Raw genomic sequence first — 10,809 nt, forward strand, 5'->3', positions numbered from 1 at the left:
GAACTGGAGATGGTGGAGGTGGAAGATGTTCAGGATTGGTTCCTTTTTTCTCGCCATCTTTCTGCCTTTCTGAGAGCTCACCCGGAGCCTTAGGATTTTGGCTAGAAAACCGGTCTTTTCAGGCACGTGATCTTGTTCTTTTAATAGAGCTTAGACCACCCTCTCCTTGGGCCAGGGTGGTTTATTGTGAATTGGGGTACTGAGAATTAGGCTGGCCGGAAAGGCAAATTTTGCTCTTATACTCTGTGGGAAGGAGCCCTAGTGGCGCAGTGATGAAGCTCTTGGCTGTTAACCAGTAGGTTGGAGGTTTGAACCCACCAGTAGCTCTGAGGGAGGAAGATGTGGCAATCTGCTTTCCTTAAAGATTTACAGCCTTGGCAACCCTATGGGGGCAGTTCTACTCTGTCTTACAGGGTCACTGTGAGTCGGGTAGACTCAGTGGCTGTGGATACTCTGTCGGGGAAGGGTGCATCCCTTCTCCTCTCCCTCGGCCCACCCCCCACTCACCTACAACAGCAAGTGTCTGACGAGGGGACCATTTGTTCTCTTTTGCCACTTGTGAGGTCGAAGTGTGGATGGGATGTAACCTATGGCCCCACAGCAACACCTACCCTAAATTTTAGTGCTTTTTGGGTCTTCTCAAAGTTCAAGCTTCTTAGAAGCAACAAAGGCTTTCTAAAGATCTCCACCCCTTCACCCCTCCCCTTTCTTCACTTTTCTCTCGCTACACGCATTCGGTCCCCTTTCTTTCTAAGGCTTGGGGATGAGTTTAAATCATTGTGTTCCCATTTCTTGATAAGTGCCTGCTTTGAGCTTTTGTTCTCTTAAAGCAGGATTGCACACTGAAAGAGGGGCTGAAGATGAACAGTTTGACCCTTTAGGACAGTTCACGCAATGGACAGGAGCAGCCCTCGGTCACCATCATCGCTGATGCTATTCACGCCCTCCCCTCCCCCTCCGCATAACGTTTCAGCCTCGTTTCATCTGGACAATCTTTTAGACCACACAAGTGCCTCTTGAATTTATTTAAAAGAGTGCTAGAAGAGACCAGCTAAGGATGTTTGGCGTTGGTCACGTCTTTGCAAACCTGAGTACAAATTGAAATTGCTTTCTTTCAGCAAAACTGAGCAAAATGCTGAACAAATAGAATTCTGCTATCTAGGCAACTGAGTGTGAGTGCTTGTTCTCTAGATTGCACTACCGTTAGTAGATTGTCCTGCAACATTCTTGAAGTTGTTTCTTTCTTTTAAATGATATTTTCAAAGTGGTAAATATTTCTAGAAGTATTCTATTATCAACTGTGAAGAGCAGCACTGCTCTTGAAAGCTACAGCACAAACACATAACCAAAATTTTGAGAATTTCCAGATGGTGTAGAGGGGATTTTTTTTTTATGCCTGTACTTTCCACATAATCTAACATACACCACTGCGTACACCCAAAAGAAACCTTTATTTTAAAAATAAAATTCTATAAATCGTACGAGAGCATCATTATTAAAATGGATTAGAGGTTGACTTATGTTAGTGTTTGAATATGTACAGTGTTGATAGCGTTGGAATACTTTTATCCTTTAAAGGTAATTTCCAAAAAAAGAAAATCTGCAGTTTACCCTGATACTATTTTACTTTTTTTTTTTAATTATTTAATGAGAAACCAATCTGCTCAGCAAACCTTCACCCAAAGCACAATATATATATACACACAAATGGTTTTGTGACATTGGTTGCCAAGCCCATGTCAACACGCTCCCCTTCTCCACCCCAAGTTCCCTGTCTCCATTCGTCCAGTTTTCCTGTCCCTTCCTGCCTTCTTGTCTTTGCTTTTCAGCTTGTGTGCCCATTTGATACTATTTTATTGCTATTAATACTAAATATCTAAATTGATACTAAACATCTAAACTGATACTAAACATCTGCACAGGATACATTTAAATGTGCATTATTAACCTCTCACTCACAGCCAGTATAGAAGGTTTGACTTTTGTCAAAGAAAAGCATGTACCCTTTCAGAGCATCATAAAAACATAAAATCTTGGGAGACCATAAAAACTTCGGAGTCAGACTCCCAAATACTGTTAACAATCAACTAAAGAACTCCATTGTGTGTTTCACTAGCAGTAAACATTAGACCCAGCTTGATCTCAGGGTCCATTTGGGGTTATACAAGGCTTACCAGGTTTTGCTTTAAGCCTTGACTTAACTGGATTCTGTCCAATTCTGTTCTTCCTCAAACGTATTTTATCATTAAATCAATCCAGCACTTCTCAGCTAAACCAAATTTGTGAAAACAACCTGTCTAAAGAGATGTTTCTACTGATAATAAAATAAACCTTCCTTTGTTTTCTGTTACAATATCTATTGGCTTGTCTTTCTTTGCAGGCAACTCCTGCAGAGAGATGTAGATATCTAAAGACTAAGACATCATGGTTACTTCCATTATTCCAATATTTATTTTTTACTAGTCTTTGATTATTTCCACAGAACCTTGCTTTCTTGGTCTTTATTTCACTGAAATGAAAAATCGTTTTGCATCCACTCTGTTATGAGTTGAATTGTGTTCCCCAAAGATACATGTTGTAAAACCTAACCTCTATACCTGTGTCACTGTGAGTCAGAATTGACTCAACAGCAACAGGTTTGGTTTGGTTTTCTGGTTATGCCTGTGGTTATAATCCCATTTGGGAATGGGTGGTCTTTGTTATGTTAATGAGACAGGATTAGTGTAGGGTGTGTCTTAAATCAATCTCTTTTGCGATATTACAAAAGAAAAAAACAAAACCACTGCCAGTCGAGTCAATTCCAGCTCATAGTGACCCTATAGGACAGAGTAGAACTGCCTGGTAGAGTTTCCAAGGAGCACCTGGCGGATTTGAACTGCCGACCCTTCGGTTAGCAGCGGTAGCACTTAAGCACTACACCACCAGGGTTTCCTTTTGAGATATAAAGAAGATTAAACAAGCAAGTGAAAGCATCAGAGATGGGGGAAAGAGACACCAAGCAACATGAAGATCTCCCAGAAGCAGAAGCTCAAAAGAGACAAAGATCTTCCTCCAGAGCCGAGAGAGAAAGCCTTCCCCTAGAGTTAGCACCCTGAATTTGGACTTCTAGCCTCCTAAGCTGTGAGAAAATAAATTCTGTTTGTTAAAGCCATTCACTTGTGGTATTTCTGTTATAGCAGTACTAGATAACCAAGACAGAAATTGGTACTGGAGAGGGGGGTGCTGCTCTAACAGATACCTAAAATGTGGAAGTGGTTTTGGAGTTGGGTAATGGGTAGAGGCTGGAAGAGTTTTAAGGTGCCTAACAGTAAAAACCTAGATCACCTTAAAGAGACTGTTGGTGGAATTATGGACGCCAAATGCAATTCTGTTGAGAGCTCAGAAGAAAGTGAGGAGACCTACAGAGAAAATCTCTATTGTCTTAGAGAATACATATGGCACCAGCAACAGAATATTGCTATAAATGTGGATGTTAAATGTGCTTCTTGTGAGGCTTTAAAATAAAATGATGAAAATGTGATTGGACAATGGAGAAAGGGCAATACTTTTTATGAGTGGCAAAGAACTTGTCTGAATTATGTTCAAACGTTTGGTGGAAAGTAGAACTTGTAAGTGATGAACTTGAGTATCTGGCTAATGAGATTTCTAAGTAAGATCTTAAAGGGGCCACATGGTTTCACCTTACTACTCATAATAAAATCCAAGAGAAAAGAGATGGACTTAAAAATTAACTGTCCAAAATGAAAAAACAAAAACTTAAAGATTTGAAAAATTCTATTGTACAAACTAAGGACACGTGTCCTAGTATGTTCACCAAAGTTGTGACTACACAATCTTTTGTTAAAGAGATTAAGCCTGTGACTGATGGATCTAACCAACTACCACAGCCGAAAACCAATCAGCTTAAACTGAAGGGGATAGAGAAAGAACGAAAGGGAAGGTCACTGTCTCTTGGAATTCTACAGGCAGGAAACAGGCCGAAGGAGCTACACCTCTTGTCCTCCAAGAAAAGAAAAGGACCATCCCAGAAGCAGCTTGGAGATCAGCAGAACTGTTGGAAGGAACGCAGGAAGCAGGGCCTTCTCAGTTTCAAAGGGTGGGGCCACAGTCTCCTGGATCTCAAAGGGTGGGGTCATAGCCTCCTAGGTTTCAAAGAGCCAACTTGGTTTCAGAGTGTGGGGCTGCCCTTAAAGTGTGCTGGGGGGATGGGACCGCTGCCCAAAGCTGAGGGGGCAGGGCTCCCATGCTCAAGGGGCAGAAGAATGAGGCCTGCCAGGGTGAGGTCGCCACTCAGATGGGCTAGGAGAATGGAGCCACCTGAAGTGGAGGGAGCAGGGTTGCCATTCCAGTGGGCATGGAAGGCAGAGCTGAAGCCCAAGGCTGAGGGGCCTCCACCCAGAATCCAGATGGCATGACCAATGCCTATAGTCTGTAGGGCAAGGTCATTGCTCAATGGCCTCAGAGAACAGAGGATTATTTTAAAGTCCTGAGAGCTAATGTAAATTGTTCTGCTGGGTTTTGGACTTGCTTGATGCCTGTTTTCCCTTCTTTCCCTCCAGTTCCTGCCATTTGTAATGAAAATGTCTACCTTGGTGTATTGCAGCATTATACTTTGGAAACAGACAACTTCCAGATTTCACAGGTTCACAGATAAAGAGGAATTTTTCCCCAGGTTGGAATACACCTAAAGTCTCACCTATATTTGGTTTAGATGAGTCAGAAGATGAGATTTTGGACTTAAAGACTTTTTTCAAAAAAATCTGATGTACTTTAAGTGAAAGTTTACAAATCAAGTCAGTGTCTCATACAAAAAGTTATACATACCTTGCTATGCACTCCCAGCTGCTCTCCCCCTAATGAGACAGCACATTCCTCCTCTCCACCGTGTATTTCCTGTGTCTATCCAACCAGCTCCTGTCTCCCTCTTCCTTCTCATCTCTCCTCCAGATAGGAGTTGCCCACATAGTCTCATGTGTCTACTTGAGCCAAGAAGCTCACTCCCCACCAGTATCATTATTTATCTTATAGTCCAGACCAATCCCTGTCTGAAGAGTTGGCTTCGGGAATGGTTCCAATCTTGGGCTAACATGACCTCCAAGGTCCCTCTAATCTCAGTCAGACCATTAAGCTGGGTCTTTTTATGAGCATCCCACTGTTCTCCTGCTCCATCAGGGATAAAGTTATGACTTTTGGGATGATGTGATGGGTTGAATGTGTTTTGCATGTGGTAAGAACATGAATTTGGGGAGCCAAAGGGTATAATGTTATGGATTGAATTGCACCTCCCCAAAATATGTGTTGTGAATCCTAACCCCTGTATCGGTGGTTATAATCTATTTGGGAATGGGTTGTCTTTGTTACGTTAATGAGACAGGATTAGTGTAGGGTGTGTTTTAAACCAATCTCTTTTGAGATATAAAGGAGATTAAACACAGAATTGAAAGTAGCAGAGATGGGGTAAGAGAGACGCCATCAACATGAAGAGCACCCAGGAACAGAAGCTCAAAAGACATAAGAACCTTCCTCCAAAACCAACAGAGAGAGAAAGTCTCCTAGAGTTGGTGCCCAGCATTGGGACTTCTAGCCACCTAAGCTGTGGGAAAACAAATACCATTTGTGGTATCTCCATTATAGCAGCACTAGGTAACTAAGATACACTTTCACATGATCCTTCAATCATTACCCTGTTAGTCAAAAACACACCCTTGGTGGGTTTTCTTTTTCCTGGGGGACTGTGAGAAGACTGTGCTTGTTTGGTATCAGTAACCGTTGCCTATATGTGTAAAGCAACCAAAGTAAGCACGTCTGGCATCTTTCATTACTGATCTACCTTTTGTGTTTACTACACTCCTTTATGAAGTTCTGATTCTGCAGGTTCATGATGCAGAGACCCAAGAAGTGGGGAGGAATCACATGCAGAATGCTGGAAAGACTAATCTGTCTCTTCTTTATCATGTTTGCACTCATTTTAACAAATGAAATCAAGTCTTTCTGAAGGGATTGAGGACAGAACTAGGGGAACAACACTTTTACACTTAGAGAATTTGTTTTTAAAAGGAGGGATGCAAAACACAAATATTAAGGAGCAAGGGAAAATCATGGAAATTTTCAAATCACTTCAGGACAGAAGAAAAGTCTGGTGGTTGGAGAGTTCGAACCAGGAATAACAGTCTCTTTCACAGGATTCTAATTCTAATTTTCTTTACTTTGTAACTTCCACCTTCTATTCTGCTCTTTACCTCCCTGCAGAAAACGTTAAACAAATTAAAACCATGCTAAAACACTAACAACCACTTTTATCACCCCTTCTCTGAAACACAACTTGTTTTTAATTTCTACAAACCTTGTGTGACAGAAATCCGCAGGCAGTATTCTCTTTCTCTTGCCACTCTTCAACACCGACCATCCCAACATCCTCTTGCTTAAACTCAATTTGCAAACGGACCTAAAGGGAAGACTCCAGTCTACTGGAGTCCAGATCCATTTCCGCCAATCAGGTACCTTCTAACACTCAACTTTTCTGGGGGCTCTGGTTCTGTCTCTAAGGCAACTGAACCACACAGACAATAAGGTGGGCGTGAGAGGTGGGTAGGAGGCCGGTATGTGGACCTGACGAGCAATTCAGAACAAGTTTCCTACGAAGTCCACTGGCCCTTCAGTTCTTTTTTCCTATTGAAAAGCTGGGAGAATTGGGAAGACCGGCTCCATGTTCCTACAAGGCCCCTCAGAGCGGAGCAGAGGTCACGGAAGTGTCAGCTCAGCCCATTCCCTCGCAGGAGCCGCAGGTCTGTCCCTCCTCTCGCTCTGCTCCCTGCCACCCACGCAGGAAGCCTCCTCACTATCTGGCCCAGCCATAACCTGCGATAACCGCTCCCCCAAAGCAAAACAAAACAACCGTATCAGCACTGCGAGTCTCGATGAGGAAGTCCCTTCCAACTCTAACATGTCGGTACTTTTACACCTTCTAAAACTAGTTCCCTGTTCCCCCACCCGATTTTCCCTTCCAGGAGACGCCCCTATGAATCCCCGAGGTCCTCTTCCTTCACCCTTCCACATCAGTCTCTCTGGAACCCAAATACTCTCGCCCACGATGGGCCCACAGCTTGCCACCCACACTCCTTTCCTCTCCTCACCAAACGAATGCTTTCTAAAACCGTTTACTATTTGATACAGCTCCTAAGAGGCTTTGCCAAGAGACGACCCGCAGTACTACAGGGCTGACTGCTTTCCCCAGGATTCTGACCCCCCTTTAACTAATTCCTCGGCTCCCACCGTCCTGGAGCTAGAAGTCCGGGCAGCGCCGGGTGCGGTGCGCGCGCGCGCGGGGGCAGGGGGAGCCGCGCCTGCCGCGAGGACCCGGGCGGGGGCAGTAGCCGCAGCCCCCCTCCCGCCCCCAGCGCCCGGGCCCCTAATGAGCAGCTGAAAAGGAGCGGGCTCCGGTGCGCGTGGCTCGCAGGCCTCCCGGAGTCCGAGGCGCCCTGATTGGCCAGCTGCGCCTCGCGACCTCCATTCATTAATAAATTAGCGGCACGCTCCAGCCGAGCGCAAGCCACCAATCACAATGGGCAGCGGCTGCGACAACAGCCGCAGCTTGAGCCGCCGCCGTCGCCGCCGCCGACGCCACTGCCGCGGCTTCGGCCGCTCCAGCCTCAGCCTAGAGCTCCAACAGGAGTTTTAGAACCATTTTATGCTGATTAGATAAAGGGGGGGGGGGAGAAAAGGGGGAGAGGTGGGGGGAGGAGGATGGATGGCAGGGCCAGGGGAGGGGGGAAGGTGGTGAAGAAAAAGAAAGAAATGAATGATGATAATGCAATGAAAAGAATAAGCTGGAGGAGGGAAAAGAGGGGGAAAAGGGGGGCCAGGATTGGGGGGAGGAGAAGGCGGCGGCGGGGTTGGGGGGAGGTAGGGGCCCCGGGGGCAGATCTGATTGTTTTCTTGGAGATATATAAGGGGTTTTAAGGGGAGTCGTGTGCCAGACACGCAGCCACTGAACCACAAGCAGCTTCGCTTTAACTGGAGTGCCTGGGAGTCGCGTGCCAGGAGCCGCACGGCCAGGACTGACTGACAGACACGCACCGCCACCACAACACAGGAGACCCGGGCGGGCAAACGCCGCCGCCGGGGCTCTTGGCAAACGCAGCCCTCGGAGAGGTCCCCCGCGGAGCTGCGCCGCAATAGCGCCAGGCCTGCTGCTTCCAAGCGGGGAGAAGCACTGCGTTCCCGGCTGCGCGGAGATACGGGGCACAAGCCAAAGTAACAGCGACGCTGAAGCACAGTTAGAACCAACTAAGTAAGTGTCCGCGCCGCGATTACCAACTTGTCGGGTTGTCCCTCCACTTGACTCGGCCAAGTCCGCACGCCCTCTGCTCAGCACACACTCTTTGACGCGGGGTCTGCGGTCCCCTTCCAGGACAGGACCTCAGCCGCCAGAACAGCCAAGCTGAATGCGGGACTCGGTTGGCTGGCGGAAAGGTCGCAAATAAAGGCGCTCCCAAGCTTAGAGAGCACTGGTGGGGTTTCCTCCCCAACTGAGTACATTCTTTCTCTGCGCCGTCCGGACCCGGTCCTGTCGGGTGCGCGCTGGAGCACGCTCTGGTGACACGGAGAACGTGCTCTGCTTCTCTATTTCTGCATTCACACCTCGTTTGCCTCTTTCTCTCTCCCAGCTGTTTTCGGTAGGATGTTCGTCAAATCCGAGAACTTGGAGTTGAAGGAGGAAGAGGATGTACTGCTGCTGCTCGGCTCGGCCTCCCCGGCCTCGGCGGCCCTGACCCCGCTGACATCCAGCGCCGAGGAAGAGGAGGAGGAGGAGGAGGAGGAGTTGGGCGCTTCTGGCGGTGCGCGGCGGCAGCGCGTGGCCGAGGCCGGGCCTGCAGCGCGGGGCGGAGCGGCGGCGGGCGCCGAGGTCGGCCGGCCTGCGCGGCTGCTGGGCCTGGCACACGAATGCAAGCGGCGACCCTCCCGGGCCCGGGCCGTCTCTCGAGGCGCTAAGACTGCCGAGACAGTGCAGCGCATCAAGAAGACCCGCAGGCTGAAGGCCAACAATCGCGAGCGCAACCGCATGCACAACCTCAACGCGGCGCTGGATGCGCTGCGCGAGGTGCTTCCCACGTTCCCCGAGGACGCCAAGCTCACCAAGATTGAGACCCTGCGCTTCGCCCACAACTATATCTGGGCCCTCACGGAGACCCTGCGCCTGGCCGATCACTGCGGGGGCGGGGGCGGGGGCCTGCCGGGAGCTCTCTTCTCAGAGGCGGTGTTGCTGAGCCCGGGAGGCGCTAGCGCCACCCTGAGCAGCTGCGGGGACAGCCCATCGCCCGCCTCCACGTGGAGTTGCAGCAACAGCCCCGCGCCGTCCTCCTCCGCGTCCTCCAACTCCACCTCCCCCTACAGCTGCACTTTATCGCCTGCCAGCCCGGCGGGTTCAGACATGGACTATTGGCAGCCACCACCTCCCGACAAGCACCGCTACGCACCTCACCTCCCCATAGCCAGGGACTGCATCTAGTGCTGCCATTTCTGTTACACACGTCAGGCCTTAGTGAGTTCTGTTTTCTGTCCTCCACCGAACCCTCCTCCCACCCTTTTCCCCTCCCCATTTTCCACTTCCTGATCACTGTCTCACTTCACAAAGCAGATGTAGCTGTTCTAATTTCTTGTTGTTTTTGTTGCACTCCGCGGCTATGGGTTTCCTTCATTCAAATCGTCTCTGATTTAATGAGATGAAGCTTATTATCAAAGAGAATGGTGGAATTTTGGGTGTGCTTTGATAAAAAAATTTTTTGAGGTTAGAAAGATTCTGGGAGGAAGTAAGAAGGGTGGTGAAGGGTTTGCAGAGCGGACGGACGCTCCTCCCCTCTCTCTGTAAAGTCGAAGGACTTGGTGCAGTTCGCGTGAGTCACCCAGGGACAATGCAACTGGTTCCTGTGATCTCGTCACCTTTGCTTCTGCATAGAGATGTTAATGTCGAGTAGAAAGAAATGTATCTTAGCATCTGAATGATTTTACCGGTAATAATATTATCCACAGATTTGCAATGGCTGGCATCTGCTTTATTCCCATTGCTGTCTGCAGGCTGTGGGAATTTCACCTGTCAAACCAAACTTTCCTTCTCTGATGTGCACTTTGTTCTGTTTCCCAGATTCGTCACAATGCCTATTGTCCCGTCCTTCTCTTTCCTTTTTCTTCCCCATTTTGCCATCTGTCTCTTATGATTTATAAGAGAAAAAAAGTTGTTTTGTTAGAGGGCCAGGTTAGAAGTCATTGTATAATTTGTAGGCTTTGTAATGATTGAATGCAAGCGTGGAAATTTAGGCTGAACTCTCTATCAAAAGAAAAAATGTGGAGGAAAAGGGAAAAACCAGGAGGGAGGATTGCTCCATGCATTATTTATCTCGACCTTTTAGGGGAGAAGGAACTCCCCCATTCTTTCAAGAGATTAAAAATAAATCAACAGACTGAAACCCTAAGCAGACACGGGGCATTATCGGGATCAGCCACACACGTGTTCCCTTCTATTTATTATAAAGGAAATTTTCATGGGAAAAGTATGTATTTTTTGTATATTCTACAGAGTTTATTCTAGTATGTATTTACATCTTGAAGAACAAGAAAATTGTTCTTGTGATTAAACTATAAATAAAGTATCTAATTTTCATAATCTTAACGTGTGATATAACGTCTTCCTGTTTCTATGGGATTTAGAAGCAGAAAGAATTGTGTTTTTCTGAAATTCTCCCCATGTCAAATTGAGTATGGTACTTGTCTATTTCGGCAATGTTTGTGCCTAGGATTTCATTGACACATGAA

The 10,809-nt window shown here is 47.2% G+C and overlaps 1 protein-coding gene and 1 pseudogene across 1 annotated transcript; one reads left to right on the forward strand and one right to left on the reverse strand.

The window, feature by feature from the left end:
- LOC135231422 (protein LLP homolog) overlaps positions 1-10,483 on the reverse strand; it is a 71,020-nt pseudogene extending 60,537 nt beyond the window's left edge.
- On the forward strand, positions 7,897-10,378 carry NEUROG2 (neurogenin 2). Its single transcript, XM_023548596.2, has 2 exons — positions 7,897-8,290; positions 8,667-10,378. Exon 2 carries the CDS (start codon positions 8,681-8,683, stop codon positions 9,506-9,508), a length of 828 nt encoding a protein of 275 aa, XP_023404364.2. The 5' UTR covers positions 7,897-8,290; positions 8,667-8,680; the 3' UTR covers positions 9,509-10,378.
- Positions 10,484-10,809: the final 326 nt, after the last annotated feature.

This window comes from Loxodonta africana, chromosome 5 (genome assembly GCF_030014295.1).
Source record: "Loxodonta africana isolate mLoxAfr1 chromosome 5, mLoxAfr1.hap2, whole genome shotgun sequence".
Lineage (NCBI taxonomy): Eukaryota > Metazoa > Chordata > Mammalia > Proboscidea > Elephantidae > Loxodonta > Loxodonta africana.

Bases quoted from the DNA above. Each gene is read 5' to 3' on its own strand.
- NEUROG2 (XM_023548596.2), top strand. From the start codon at position 8,681: ATGTTCGTCAAATCCGAGAACTTGGAGTTGAAGGAGGAAGAGGATGTA.